We start from the raw sequence: 16,869 nt of genomic DNA on the forward strand, positions 1-16,869 counted from the left end.
TATTAAAAGATTTAATTTTAATTTAATTAAAACCGACCTAGCATCGAGTGATTTTCACTTGTTCCCGGAGATGAAGAACTGGCTAGCGACACAGCGTTTTGATGACGACGACGAGCTCCGGGCGTGCGTCACTCAGTGGCTGAGATCGCAGGCGGCGGATTTCTATGACGAAGGAATTTCGAAGCTTGTCCACCGCTACGATAAGTGCCTTAATTTGTTTGGTGACTATGTAGAAAAGTAGCATTTTAGTCACTCTTTCAGATGTATATAATAAAATATTATTCCTGTACCTAGTTTTTGTTTTATTACAAAACGTTCCCTAGTTTCTGAATAGCCCTCGTATGAACACAATATTATTATTTAAGTCGAGAAAAGATAATCAAAATTAATCTTATATTAAGTAAACCATATAATTTTTTTCCTAAAAAATAAATTTTTTGGTAACCACTAATCAGATAAAACATTTGTTTCTATTACTAATATAAAATATTTAAAAACAATATATAAAATCAATATTTTAAAAGATAATGAATATTAAATTAAAGGGTATTGTTAATAACTCTTGTTTATATTGTTATATTTTTCTACAGTAACTGTATTTATCTAAACTGTAGCTTTTGTTTGTAAACATTTGAAGAGTTATTTAATTCCTTATCTTCAGTTGTTACTAATTTTAATGTACGATTTAAATAGATTTAATATAAAAATATCTTTTATTTGTTTACTCTCTGCCACAATTAGCTAAAAATAATAAAAGAATAATATTTTTTTACAAAGGAAGTATTGATATTAAATGTTATGGGATGTAAATAATTGCTGATATCTAAAATTTGTTAGATCATTGAAGTGGGGTAATAGCCTCCCCCCTTAAATTATGTTCCTGAATGATATGTGTTATTACAGCTATTTTCATACTACACATCTCAGTCTCTTAGGACATACGATAAGTGTACTATATTATACATAGGCTGTTGACGTAGTCAACCAGCGTCGGTGGCGGTGGTAATGCCTTAATATTTACGCCAATACTTCTCAGACAAGCTTTCAGTACACTACTCGCTCACCAGTTGTTAATTTTACATTGGATTTCTATTCTCCGCTAAAATACATATTTTAACTAATGAATTCTATACATTTTTTGTTAAAATGTATTTATTCAATATGTAGCTATTTAGTTAAGTAAGAAACTATTAGAAAAAATCTTTCTACACAAAAATCGAACAGTTATAATTCAAATACAACGTGTAAGTAATACGAATATAATATCAAACATAGGTTAATTTATTAAATTATAATAATTTTAATAGGTACCACAAAAATTCCTAATAATTTTAGGATTATTTTTATTCACTAAAATTAATTTTTTTATGTTTCTTTAGTTTTTTTTAGTATTATATATGTATATAAGTAATAATTAGTATGATATTAAATTATGAATATTTAAAAATGTTCTGTAGGTAAAAGAATTAATAATTTTAGTTTAATTACCTAAACTAATCAAAACGAAAAAAAAAATTAATTTATCTTTTAATATTGCTAAATCTTAAATTAAACAATTTATATATAGTCAAAGTATTGATTAAATTACATAAAAAAGTAGGTGAACATCGTTAAGATAGAGGGCGTCATTTAAGGGGATCAGTTGATCAGAGTGTGCATAAATACATTTACTGTAAAAATATGCATTGATACGTATAAAATCTTCAAATATTAATTGGTCGTATAATTTAAATTATATTAAGTGTGTCAAAATATGTTAAAATATGCGTCGAAAATATAAAATAAATTTTTTTTAATTTAATTTATATATTTTATAAAACAGATTTATGTCACATAAAATTAAAAACAAAGCTTTCAAAATGTGTAACTTTATTTAGTTCTGTGCCCTAAAAATATGTATGAATGTATGATAAATTGATAATAATTTTTGTTGTAATGATTATAATCATCAATTGGAAAATAAAACAATTTGTTTTAACAAAATAACAAAAAACTAGTTTTTCTAAGTTTCTAGAAAAAAAACTCCAAGGAATTTATTTACCGAGCTTATAACTGTTAACAAATATTATTTACAATAATGTATAATATTTATGAATAATATTTCTGTATAAATATTATTTTTTTTACATGTTAGTTGTGTTCCTTAACCTAGATATTTTTATTTTTAATAATGTGTAAAATAAAAATATAACAATAATAAATTGTTTAGTAAACATTGCAGTTTTTATTTTATTAAAATAAGTCAACACTTAGCACTCGAAAATTAGTTAATACATTACAATATTTTATAAAACCTTACAGATCAAAGATGTTTGAATTATTGAACCATTAGATAATTGATTATTAGCTGGAAGTAATTCTTTTTTATTATAGACAACTTTATATAAACATATATAAGAAAAGCGTTTACGTAAGGAAAACAGTCAACGATTACTATAACACTGAAATAATGAACTACGAAAAATAATTTTGTTTGTATTATTTATATATTATATTATATATATTCTTTGTAGTACATAATGAATAAGTATAACTAGATATTTTTTCTTAAAAATAAAATTTTCATTTTAATATTGAAATAGTTGAATAATTTGCTTAAAACAGTATTACGGTATATCCTAAGTCTTATTATAAGAAGATAACTTAAGTACTTTTACTATAAGAAATGTTACAATTTTATATTATATATATATTATTTTAAATTTTTATACTATGAAAGTCAAAAAATTATGTGATATGGTTCATAAACTGTTTTGAATATTTATTAATGGTATCTGAATAAAACACTGATCATATTTATTCTAGAAAATACTACGACAATATGAGTATATTCATTTTCATATATTGTAAGCTACCTAATTTGAAGACTATAAGTTAGTTACTTATTTAATACAAATTCTCTATTCCGAAATATTTGGTATGTTAGTATAGGTATTGATTTCAGAAAATATTATATAATATACTCTAAAGTCAATGGTATAGATCAGCGTTTCTTAAACTTTTTTATCCGTGGAACCATTTTTGATGTCTAAATTTATCGTGGAATTCCTACTTTTTTTTTGGCTTTTTAGCTTTTTTTTTAAGATTATTTGTAAATAAATTATAATCATATAATAATATTATGTTAAAGGTATTTAATTCAAAAAATATGTTAAAATAAAAATAAAAATAATAATAGTTGTATGAGTATATAATAATACTTAAATAATAATTACTTTAGTTAGACTAAATATAAATTTAGATTATTCCATATGGCTTATACATAGTTATTTAATATACAAAGATTTTTTTTTTCTATCGTCCAAACATTTTTTCACCGTTACTCATAGGCGCAATTTTGGGGGAGCTTGGGTGTGCTCAACACCCCAATTTTCAAAATTAGCAGCCCCAAATGTGCTAATGTTCATTTACATTTAAATACTTATTACTCATTATGTATAGAAAAACATAATAGTTTTTGAGTTTTTTTGTATAAATATATACATTTTTATACATTACGAAAATATTTTGCAATACGAAAAAAAAATATCTTTGGTATAAGGTAAAAGTTTCAAGTTTCTAGCCACATAACTTTTGGAATTATGACTAAATAACTGAAATTTGAAATGTGAAAGTCTTATTTACAGCGTATTTTTACCATTTCAGGATAGTTTTTTCCTCACGTCTAGAAAAACTATTAAGATTTAAAAAAATGACCTATCTAATTTACCACCGTATGCCAATTTAAAATCCAAAAAAGGTTCTAAAAAAACTTTTGGACCAGTATTTCTATCCGAAAAACTGTTTAATAAATAAAATACAAATATATTATAAAACCATAATATCCTTCGCTTCAGTCAGAATCTAAAAGTTATCATGTGATAAAACATTTGTGTTTACAGACAGGTAATTCGTTATACGCACAATAAAAATATAAAATCAACGTGAACAATTTAAATTTAGAAATATTCATATATTTACCAAATATTTTAGTAACTGTTGAATTGTATGGTTTGCGGGTGTCTATAATCATTAAGGAACATGAAAAAGATAGAAGGGCTTCAGCACCTCCAGTTTTTTCATTGAAATTGCGCCCCTGCCGTTACTAATCTTTAGTTGGAAATTTTAAAGTAATTTTCTTCAAAATTCTTGAAAAATTACTTAAGCTTCGTGGAACCCTAAAGTGATCTTCGCGGAACACCAGGGTTCCGCCGTACACAGTTTAAGAAACGCTGGTATAGATAATAATTATATATTGTAAAATTGAATTGTATATATTTGACTATAATTTATAATCTTACGAAAAATAATTATTATTTAGGTAGTAGATTATATTATTATTACATTTTAATTTTTATATTTTTTCATAAGACATTCAAGTTTGATATCATGAATGAAAAAAGAAAGTTTAAACGGAAGGAAAACACAAATGAATTAATAAAAATCATTTTATACATGGTTTTTATGACAACATTTTTCATGATATACTATTGTGAAAATAATAACGATAAAAATGAAAAATCATTGATTGATAACTATCATTCATATTATAACGAAGACATCATATCAGCACCTGCAAATGGTAATTTAATTTGATAATAATAATGTTTATAATTATTATTATAAATGTATACATGCTCACGTGACCGGATTGTTTATAGAAATTTGAAGCTCGTTTGATCTAAAATTAATTTGGTAGGTATATATATATATATACCTACCAAATTATATATTATATAAATATATTTTATGGCTTTATGAGCATCAATCATTAAACAAATAAAATAAAAATTTAATAAAAAAAAATAAAGATGTAAAAAACATATATAGAATTGTTATAATGCATCAAGGCCGTATCTGGTGGGGGTCCAGGGTGTCTGGACCCATACCCCCGAAATTTTTTCAATATTTTACGAATCTTTAAAATAATTTATTATTATTAATACCAACATAAATATTTTCAGTCAAAAATGACTTAAGCTCCAATTAATCATTGACTGCTTTTAATTTTATATCATAATATCATATGAAAATATGATATTAATTTTAATAAAAGAAAATTAAATCTTTTTCTGTCTTATTTTTAACCAAATATCAAAAGTCAAATTCTAAATTCAATAAAATTAAAATATACATGTTCTGGACCCCTCCCTAAAAAAATGTCTAGATACGGCCTTGTAATGCATTATAGTTGTGACTAGTAGTATTAATTTGGTAGGTATGTCTTTTATTAATATATATATTAATGAATCCAATACATTTGTTTATGTAATTTTGCGTAAATTATATATTAAATACATATTTACAAAACAAATATCTTAAATAATTTTTAAATAAAGATGATAAGGTGTTGTAGGCAAGTATCAGCAATAATATTTAAATTTTTTTATGCGATTTATGCAGTTTTTCTAATACAGTAGCTCGCTCTTATTATTCTGTGAAATGAAACCATTTCTGGGAAGTATTTTAGATGGTATCATTATTATAAAACCAATTATTCCCTCTGCTTTATTCATAATCTAAAATGTATTCGTTTAAATATAATATTTTTAGATAAATTCGAAAAAAGTAATACTATTTTGTTTGCTACAAGATATTTTTTCTTCTTTATGCAAACAGTTTGTAAAAAGTAATTTTGCGCTATACTAAAACAATACATTTTATTTTAAAGCCTTGAACATTTTATATCAGACTAATTCACCTAAATATTTTTATTCGTATACTTAAAAATGAAAATTAATTTTTCCCTTTTTTTCATATTTCTTTAAGATATGGCCGATTTTTTCATAAAAATGGAATCAATTTTTTTTTTAGTTTTTTGAGAAATACAATGGCCTATATTAATTTTTTAGATTATACAGATTTTTGATCAGTAATATTTATCGAGAGAAATTATTTGTCATTGTTTTTAAATTTATAAAAACAAAAATGACCAATTCCAAATCTAAATTTCCTTTTTCTAAGTTTATATGATTTAGGATGTTCTGAACTCTCTACATATTCTGTAACAATAGTGAAACTTTTCGTTCTTTTATATTAAGGACATTTCTAAGCACTTTTTATAATCATCAATATAATTAGGTTTTATTTTATTTTCCTTTCTTAATATGTAAAATAGTTAAATATTATATATCAATATATATCATAACTATTTTAGGTATTTGATTAAAAACAAAAATATTCTCTAAGTATTACTATTTCATTTATACGTACTCCTATATTATCATACTGATAATCAAAATTAAAATGTATGTCCTTTTTTGCAGGCTCAAATATTATAACGGAAATTGATAATAATGTAAAAAAGGGGTTTGTTGTGTGGAATGACTATTGTCGAATACCCAATATAAGTGCCTACGACAAATCAATTCAAAATTTAATTAAAAAAACTGATTTTCCAAAATGTTCTTCTAAATCGCCGTTGACGAGTACAGTTCTAAATGTTAAAACGTGGTCATATACTTTTCAAATTAACCATAATCTTAAATCAATTTCTAATTGTTGTTATTCATCGATCTATAGAACTGAACTGAAATTCAAGAAAAATCAAAAAGATGATGATCGTTACAAGTAATTATCTATCTTAAATAAAATGTTAAAAAAAATGTATTTTTTCATAAATTAAAATGGCTAGTCATTAAGGAAGACGTATTAAAAATATATTACCTTTTTATAGGTTAACCAACGATGTTTGAATACCTTTAAAAATAATTTGGTTAATTATCTTGATACGTAATTATTATGTGATGGCGTATGAACTATAAATGTACACATAAAAGTAAAAAACAAAAATCTAGGTTCACTGTTTTTTTTTAATTGTTTTCTGATAACTTATAAATTTATTATGTATTTATATTTAGCAGTGTAAACAGAATAGGCTATGCAGACTTATATGCGTATAATAAAACGTAAAATTATGAATTTAACTAAAAGAGTAATACAAATATTACATTATTTAAATATAGTATTTATAAGATATCATTACATTTTTCATATAAGTATAATTTTTTAATATATATTGTTGCGTTCCGGATGTTAAACTTGTAGAATGACCATACGATGTTGACAGTAAAGAAATTAACATTTATTTATACTCAAAATACAAAACGTAAGTGTACAATGTTTAAGCGATTGATCCAAATGTACACACCTACATGCGACAGAGATCTTATAGCAATAAACTAATAAGTCATAACGGTCTGATTGTGCACATACGGACTGGGTGAAGGTGTTCCTGGCTCTCTGCAACTAGTTCTGACTGCTGGTGACTAATGACTCCTCTTGTCTTCGTGTCCCTCGGTATTTATGCCATGTTGCTAGGTCATCCTTCCTTGGCATGGGGCTGTCCCGGATATCACGTATCTCCTGTTGTCCTCGATTTCATATTGATTTCATATTTTATAATTCGATAATTCGTGTTCCCGAAAGTAATATCGCGGAGTTTGACAATACATTTTATATTATTATTAATTCAAAATACAACTTATCCTGTACTTATTAATAATGTATTTGCTTTGACATTGTACACTTTTAAGACTAAGGTTACATTATTATACAAGCGTGACACTATAACATTTGGTAAAGATGGCACGTCTTGTAACAATATTATTAATTATTTGAACTGTTTACAAAAACATTTTTAGTACTTATACCTAATAACATAGGTGTGTCCAGACCATTTTTACCGGTCGTGTACAAGACAAATATTACATATACGAATATAATTACAAATATTTTCTCAATTCTTAATATAATTCTAAACGCCGTTTTGTTGAAATCATAAATTTAAAATAGCACTAATAAATAATATTATTAAAGTCTAGTGTCATAATATTGAGTGTCAAATCAGGTGACATAAAAATCAAACTTTATAAAATTATTTCTCATAAACATCATGTTATAAACAAATTTAAAATTACAAATGTAAATGATATATACATCGAAATTATTTTTGTAAATTGTAGAAAACATTATTGGGTAAAATGAATCATTTAACCACAGATTTCATGTAATCTGTGATTCAACCATCTTATCCTTATTATTCCTTATAGTTTTAAATTTATCTTTAGCTAATACTAATACTAAACAAATTATTTTCACAAAATATTTATCTAAGTTATTAAGTTGAAAATACGAGTACACTCGATCAAAAAAGTTTCCATACACATTTAAAAAAAAAATACTTTTGTAAATATTTTGAAAGATCTAATTTTACTAAATTAATTTAACACAGTTATTTTATATTTTAATTAAATAATTTATTTTTTATTCAACATTTGATTATAATAAGTTATACATTGTAATAAACGGATGTTAATTAGAATATTATATATATAATATATAATATATAATTGTAATACGAGTAAGAAATTGTTAAACAAAGCCGACTGTATAATCGAGGGACCGAGCGTTTGAGCCCTGTCATACGCAAATCGTTGCATGGACAGTTTTGGATCAATGGCAAGCAAGCCCGGCCGCTGTCGGCTTAAGCGTAATTACAAGCAGTCAGTTGATGTTTTTCCAGTAGAATTCCTCAGAAATCCGTAAATTTTGTATTTTTTTGTCATCCATTGTTATACATTGTTATAATATAGTATAGTAGTTAAACTTAAAGTGTTATTTATCTAATTGAGTTGTATAGACGTATATAACAATATTAGAAATATTTAAATAGAAAATACACATAAGAGTTTTCATACACTTATAATATAATTTATTGATTGAGTCAGTTTTCTTCTTTTAGTTAATGACGATTAGGATCAACTTTAATATGCTTCAGTGGCATGCGTAGGCGAGGGGGGTGATGGGGGATATATCCCTCCCATGGACTTTTTTTTTTTAGCTTTAAACGTTTAAAAACGTATTTAAAAAATACGACGGGGCATTCACGGTTAAATGGATTGGGCGTTAATGATCATACATCAAGACATTCCATTATCTACAGAACAAATATTGATGAATTTAGTCTAAAAGCCAGAAGGATGAATTTCCGCCTTGATTGCATTTTTTTTTTTTTTTTTGTATAATAATAAAGAATAAAGATTAAAAAGAATACATTTTTATTTATGACATCCCCCCCATACCTAATTCTTGCGCACGCCACTGGTATGCTTTAATAACATCGATCAAACGATTATTTATACTATTAAGTTATTTTGAGTGATTTTCGGGTTAATTGAGTACTGTTAAATTTGCATTTTTCAACTGCTGTTATTAATTTCAAACATGTTTTCTAATTTTTATTTTCTTATAATTTTGTCCCAAGAATGTTCAATAGGGTTCATATCAGATGACTGTAGGCGTGTATGTAGTTGTTTAGAAACATTATGTATTCAACTACTCTATAAAAAATTAACACTTCCCTTTCACTCAAAAAAAAATAGTTAGATTATCATAACATACTACTACAAAACATAGGTAAAAAGTTAAAAGAAAATTCTGAGTATGATATAAATTAATTTTAAAGAGTGCTACCGCTTTAATTTTAAATTTTAAATTTACTTACATTTTATTAACAATTATTATACTATATTATTTTTTAAATTAAATTATATATTTATCTAAAAAATATATATATTTAAACAAAGAAAATTTATGACACATGAGATTTATGAGAAATAATTTTATGACACCAAATTTTATAGTACTCGATATAATATCAGTTGACTTTTTAACATTTGAATCACTAGAATCATTTTGTTTTAGCCTATTTTAATAAGTCAAAGGTTATAATTAGTTAAACAACAAAATGTATACTACTTTCTAGTATGATAATTTGTTTTTTTTTGAAACGTAATTAAATTTTAAGTATAAATTAATAAGCATAACGTTTTTTTTTTCTACCAAGAACTTTTAAATATATTTAATTGGTTTTTAAAATTACAAAAAGAGTTATGATAAATTCACGAATCACGACTGTAAATTGTTTTCAATTGAGTAATTTGCTAGAAAATATTTTTAATATGAATGAGTCATATATTATGACATTTAATTTATTGTTTCTATAGGTACTATGAATTGAACTACGTAAACTACTACGTAAACATTACAGTTTGCAGGATAGGTATAATGTATAATATATTAACAAAACATTTATATATATATATATTTATTATTTTTTAAATCATTATCATAATCGTGTTACACAACTAAAAAATAAATCTTAATCATTAGCATACTGCTCTAATGTTGTAACTGCATTCAATATCCTAAAAGAAGATCTGTCTTCATAGTACAGGCCTTATGTCTACACTTAACCTAACTACATAGTGTAGGCATTTATAAGTATCAGTCTTGAACGTAATTACAGATTTTGTTGACTGTTGATTATGAATGTCAAGATAATTTTTTATTTTCTTAACGAAATATTTCAACTATTCATTTTAATCAATTCAGAATCACGTTTTTAGAGTTGAATCTATATGTCATCCCATCAAAGATTCAGAATTGATTCCAAAGTCTGTGGAATATATGCTAGTAGTATGTGAATTGAGACCAAATGGCAACAAGTCAAGATCAACCGTTTACAAAGATATCCATGCAATGGTAATCGATAAAGGTCAAAAGCGATTCAGAAATGCAGATATTACAGATAAACCTAGCATATTGATTATATCCATTGATTCTTTATCTCGATTGAATCTTATACGATCTATGCCTTTAACATATCATTTGTTGGAAAAACATGGATTTATATCTCTTGAGGGTTATACCAAAGTCGCCGACAATACTTTTCCCAATGTAGTGCCAATTTTTACGGGTATGTCCGTATCGCAAATGACTAAAAGATGTTGGAAGAATCCCAAAGATGAAATGGACGGTTGCCCGTTTCTGTGGAAAAATTTTAAAGAACGAGGTAAATATATATTAATTTATTATACGTTTTATTTGATATTAATAAACATTGGTATAAATTAAAATTTCATTAAATACCTACAGAAAATATTTAACCACGTTATTTTAAATGATAATTTAGGGATAATTTCTATTCGACCGTTATAGAACATAATTCCGCGCTTCTACTTTGGCGATTCGTTAAGATTAATTAAACATTGTTTTCATTATATAAGTAGACTACAACCTTCATTAATACTTTAAGCATTATAATAAACTAACACACTTCAAAAAGTTAAATTAGAGTTCTGTGATAATACCAAGATCCAAGATATTTGTTATGTGTTAAAGAAATAAAAAAATTATATAATATATTATATATTGTTATCTGGTTGATTATTTATCATCTTATGACTGTTGATTTTTATATTATTTTGTTTTTTCGTTGTACCGTTAACTAAATAATTTATGAACAGAAAAACAAAATTATTGCATTAAGTTGTACGGTTAACAATTACCATCATAGTATACCAAAAACTTAATGAGACCTAACTGTAAGTTCAAGGGCGTAATTGAGTTGAGGCCATGGGGGGAAGCGAAACTAATTTTTCTTCAATACAAACTTAAAAATAATTTACAGTTCATTACAGGGGCGTACCTAAGGGGGTGTCGGGTCCGGACCCCCATTGAAATTTCTACATACTTAATGGTTTAATAGTAAATAGTACATAGTGTATTTTAATCTCCCATTATCTTCAATATAAAAAGTTTATAGATTATATAATATACCTATAAAGTATAAACCATGTTTAATTTACATTGATTTTTTTATATTATTTATTATTGTTAATTAAATAATGTATTTTTTTATAACATTTTACTACCAACTAAAAATTGATTTCAAATTATAGTACCTAACTATTATAGTCAATCTTTGTGAAGAATATGTTTGATGTGTGTATAACTATTGTGACTATTACTATAGTTATTAATAGCAATTTGTTGGTAATGAATTAAACTATAATTATAATTAGAGAGCAGATAATATAAAAATTTTGGACCCACCCTAAAAAATTCCTGGGTACCCCCTGGTTCATTACCTACAGCTCATATTCCTGTTGTTCATTCAAGTGAATAAATAAAAATATACAAGTACCAAATTGAATTAAATATTTATATAATAAATATATTTAAAATCTACTTCATATAAAATAAGTATTATAATAACAACAAAAATAGTTCTTATATTAAAATTGTACCTTCAATCTGAATCCTGTATAAAAAAAACTACAAATAATTATAGTAGTGTCGTATACGCCACGTAAAGGCATGACGTATAGCAACACAAAAAAGTGTATCTGTCGGTTGTTGGACACTCTAACCGTTAAACAAGCACGTAAATAAAAACCTTTATAATTGGCCCGGACGACTACCTCATTAAGTGACAAAGAATACAATCTAGCACTGCTTAATAGGATAGTCGAATACAGGTTTATTAAAATGCTTACTTTCCTTTAGTAGCTCTAAAGTTATTTTACACTCGAAACAACTGACAAAGAATAAGATCTAGCACTGGATATTTCGAGCGTAAGATAACCTTTACCTAACTATATTGTACTCTCCCCTCAAACTGACAAAGAATAAGATCTAACACTGGATTGAGTTTTGAAATACAATATAGTTTTAATACCTTTTTTGTAAATGTACCAACTTTCTCATATACTCGCACAAGTACGTAATGTAAAAAAATTATTAAATACGAACACCTTTTAAAATTATATTTAAAACCTTTTAATTTAAAACAATGAAAAATATTTATTAATACAAAAAAACAAAAGAATGACCGATTACTTCACTTGTTAAACGGGCAGCATTCTGTTTTCCACATCGATGACAGTAGAACGAACGAACATCACGTCTTGCGGGGGGAGTTTTATTCTATTGCAATCTATCTGGTCAGCATTTCGTGAAGGTGGTGTGTGTACGCGTATGTGTATATGCATGTGTATGTGTGCGTTTGCTGACAATATATTAATTTTATGTTTATAATAATAATTAAATTAAATTAGATGTTAGGTGATAATACAACAGTAGTAATAGTACCTATTAATTCATTTTTAAAAACGTTAAAAAACAATTAAGATAGGTAATTTAACAAATATCTAAGTAGAAGCATAAGGTTGGTAATTAGTTAAATAATAAATTTAAAATTTCCTTTTTTTCATTTTGGCAAATTTGTTAATTTTTTTATCAATGGATACAATAATTTTTTTATGCACATGCAGCAAAGTCTAACCTATTAGTCTATGCTGGCCTATTCTTGATTTTAACCATGTTTTCAATTTACAAAAATATATTTTTAGCCAATATTTGCAAGTTAAAGAATATGGAAACAAATATTGACAGTTATAATGATTATTATTTGGGTTAGGGGCTTCTAACTCTATAAAATACACAAATAGGCATGCATTTGTGCACAAAAAAATGACTAAATACCTATACACAACAGAAAGTACCAGATATTACGTTGTTAAAAAAAAAATATGCGAGTAAAATTATTAAGGACTTAGCTCTATTCATTCCACAACCAAAAATGTTATGATATAATAAGATAAACAAAAATTGATACCCGTGACTAAATTGATATATTATTGAATTTATTATTATATTATAGTGATAGACTAATAATTTATATTCCTAATTATTTATACATTACATTTTTTAAATAAATCAATGTATTATATTCAAAAAAAAATACGAGCCGTGGGGGCGAATGCCCCCTTCGCTCCCTCCCTTAAAAACGCCCTTGTGTAGGTTACCATAGTGTTACACAGTGATGCAATTATCGGGATTGTTGGGTATGGAATTCACAGGGGCCCCCGGTTTTGGAGGGCTCCGAGATCTCTTCTGATATTACCTTTATTTCTTACGATATTCCTACTATAGTCTGTTATACACACATAAATTATTGTATAAATCACATAAATCAAATTATTTGTTTTATTATAATAAAAATAAATAATAATAATAATAATAATAATAAAAATAAACAAGGACCCTAGTCATTATCGTACATTGTCATGTATAAATACACGTTACTGTAACAGCAAAGAAATGTAGGATAACTCCGCGATGACGCGTGTTTTCTGCAGGTTATGTCACAGCGTACGTGGAAGACGAACCAAGCATAGGCACGTATAATTTCGGTAAGTACGGTTTCCGGAATTCGCCGACGGACTACTACACGAGACCTTACATGCTGGCGGCCGAGCAACTTTTGCCGGTGGTCAAATACGACGGCATGACCTTCTGCATGGGCCCGCGGTCAGCTGCGGAACGGGTGTACGAGTACGCCGAGGACTTTGTCCGTTTGCATAGCGATCACGGGTACTTCGCCGTGTTCTGGCTGAACACGTTCAGCCACAACGACGTGAACGCGCCGTCAACTATGGACCGACGGACGGCCGACATGTTGTCTCGGTTGCTAGACGGCCGGTTGCTGAACAACGCCGTGGCCGTGGTGCTCAGCGACCACGGGCTCCGGTTCGGCAAGATACGAGCGACGCACGTCGGCTGGCTGGAGGATCGGATGCCAGCGTTTTACTTCCGACTGCCGCCCGGGTACGCGGCCGCGCGCCCCAACTATCGCGCAACGATGGCCGCCAACAAGAACCGATTGACGTCGCCATTCGATCTACACCTGACGCTCAAACAGTTGATGTCGGACGATCGCGCCGTAGCCGACGGTTGCCCTACGTGCCGCAGCCTGTTTCAGCTGGCGGACGCCAACAGGTTAGGTCCACGTGCATGTTATATAAATATATATACCGTACGTCAGGAATGGGCAACTTAAATTTACTAGAGGATCAATTTTTAGAAAGTTAAAATTCAGCGAGCCAGAGTATAAAAAAAAAGAAAAAAAAAGGTCATTCAAAATATGAATTTAAATTAGCATTTATTTAAACGGAAATAATAAGTACAACACACACGACAGCACGAAACGAATTATACGAAGAAACTGATATAGTTAAATAGTTCGGTACAAACAGTTGTGGTTGAAAGCTATATTTATACATATATATGACATTTAGACATTTAACGATGTTTAATACCAGATAACAATTATTAAATCGATAACTTAGAGAATAAAATTTAAAATTGTATGATGTAATTTTCAAATATAGCACGGGCCAGATAAAAAAGACTCGTGGGCCGTATCCGGCCCGCAGGCCGCCAGTTGTCCACCCCTGCCGTACGCGATATTCTTACCAACCGCGAGTACATAGGAAACACAAACCATGTCCGACGGTCGCATTACCGGCATTTTGTAAATATTTCTATACAAAAAGTTCCACAATCCAATAATCTTAGAATTTCGAAAGAAAACATTTAAAAACAATTTTTCATCTGTCCGTTGTACACTCCGAGTAATGCTAATCGAAATGTGACGCACATCATGAACTATAGAATAAAAAGATAGTTATATTTAATTGGGTTTGCGGATGTGTCACGTTTTTGCGAACGTGCACGAAGCACAACACAGGTACCGTTTTAGGACCTATCGTTGGTGATCCCCATCAATCACGTCACGTTTATTATTGATCAATGCATTTTTTAACTAATTAACTTGGCGACACAAATGTCGCCCAGTGATTATACTCTGTCGACAATATTTTGAAAGATTGGGCAAAATAATGCGAAACAAACGTGCAATACTGTAATCGTACCATGGTATTACATTGAATATTTTGAGAAAAACATTTTTTGACGCCCAGTGAAAATTCCTTATGAAATGCACTGTTATTGACAGTGTACGGATAATTTCTTCACTTGGTAACACACCCCAGTACACATGTACTTGAATTGACTTCTTAAAAACCGTGCGCCGACTTTCGGACGTGTCACGCGACCAGGACGAGGTTATTGATCGCTCGGTTTTTTCCCTCTAGGTCATGTGAACAAGCGGGTATCGCACCGCATTGGTGCCCATGTAACGAGTACGAAACGCTGGATCCGGCCAGCAAAACCGCCATGGACGGCGGCAAGTACGTGGTGCGGCAGCTGAACAAGCTGCTGTCCAAGTACAAGAAGTCCGTGAGCGACGGATACGTATGCTCGCCCTTGTCGCTCAGCAGAACGGTGTCGGCTCGGAGCAGGATGAATCGGGAGTCCAGCCGCCGCGAGTACCTGTTCGTCGTGGAAACGTTGCCGGGCTGGAGCATGTTCGAAGTAACAGTCCACCGGGAAGGCAACGGCAGCGGTCACGAGTTCAGCGATCTCGACGACATAAGTCGCATCAACATGTACGGGTTCCAGAGCCATTGCACGGACGATTGGAGACTAAAAAAGCATTGTTTCTGTGTAAAAGTCGAACGAAAACCCCACGGTTAGCGAGCACAGCCGTCACGGAATCCTGCGACGGATCCGGGATCCCAACGACATAATACGCTATCGCGTGCATTTCATTCGCATTGTGGACACGCGCTTTCCACTCGTGATTCGTCGTGTATAGAAAATATAATTTATCGTTCTCTTATTCGTGTACCTAATTATTTAACTAAACAGTAGGTAAATAAATTGTATAATTGTATATTTAATTATAGTTAATATTTTACTATAATGTGCCCTCCTACATACGGTAAGACTGACACTGAATTTGGGTGCACGATATTTTTTCTCACCAGTAATATTACATAATCGTACAATAATAATAATAATAATTTCTTTTTTTTCATGTACATAATGTATATAATATATGCCAATTAAATGTGATTAATATGTGTATTGTGTGCAATAAACATAAAAATTTTAAACACATATTACTGTGATTAAAAAAAATTACTTTTTACAAGTGAACAATTGCGTCGTCAATGTTATGTCTTGCTAATATTTACCATTTCAGTTATCTCAATTTCGTACATATTAATATTGATAACAAATGGCGGATGTCCTCTTGATAATGTTGAACGACAATATTAGTTTTCAGAGTATAACTATATACAACACAATTTACGAAGTACAATAATTACTTTTTAAACAACATTTAAGTCAGTATAT

General features: G+C 28.5%; 1 protein-coding gene across 2 annotated transcripts; it reads left to right on the forward strand.

The window, feature by feature from the left end:
• Positions 1-948: 948 nt before the first annotated feature.
• Positions 949-16,577, forward strand: LOC112693408. Of its 2 annotated transcripts, none has more exons than XM_025568465.1 (6): positions 949-1,244; positions 4,351-4,561; positions 6,246-6,549; positions 10,389-10,834; positions 13,965-14,604; positions 15,762-16,577. In XM_025568465.1, the coding sequence occupies exons 2-6, from the start codon at positions 4,369-4,371 to the stop codon at positions 16,201-16,203; spliced, it is 2,025 nt and encodes a 674-aa protein (XP_025424250.1). In that variant the 5' UTR covers positions 949-1,244; positions 4,351-4,368; the 3' UTR covers positions 16,204-16,577. The 2 variants fall into 2 exon arrangements, with proteins under 2 accessions (XP_025424250.1, XP_025424258.1); XM_025568473.1 differs by lacking the exon at positions 949-1,244 and adding an exon at positions 2,323-2,471.
• The last annotated feature ends 292 nt before the right edge of the window (positions 16,578-16,869 follow it).

Source organism: Sipha flava, unplaced genomic scaffold (genome assembly GCF_003268045.1).
Source record: "Sipha flava isolate LNK unplaced genomic scaffold, YSA_version1 117_pilon_pilon, whole genome shotgun sequence".
NCBI classification, from domain to species: domain Eukaryota; kingdom Metazoa; phylum Arthropoda; class Insecta; order Hemiptera; family Aphididae; genus Sipha; species Sipha flava.

Bases quoted from the DNA above. Each gene is read 5' to 3' on its own strand.
- LOC112693408 (XM_025568465.1), top strand. From the start codon at position 4,369: ATGAATGAAAAAAGAAAGTTTAAACGGAAGGAAAACACAAATGAATTA. The intron at 4,562-6,245 runs GTAATTTAATTT...CCTTTTTTGCAG, and splicing joins CATATCAGCACCTGCAAATG to GCTCAAATATTATAACGGAA. The intron at 14,605-15,761 runs GTTAGGTCCACG...TTTTCCCTCTAG, and splicing joins CAGCTGGCGGACGCCAACAG to GTCATGTGAACAAGCGGGTA.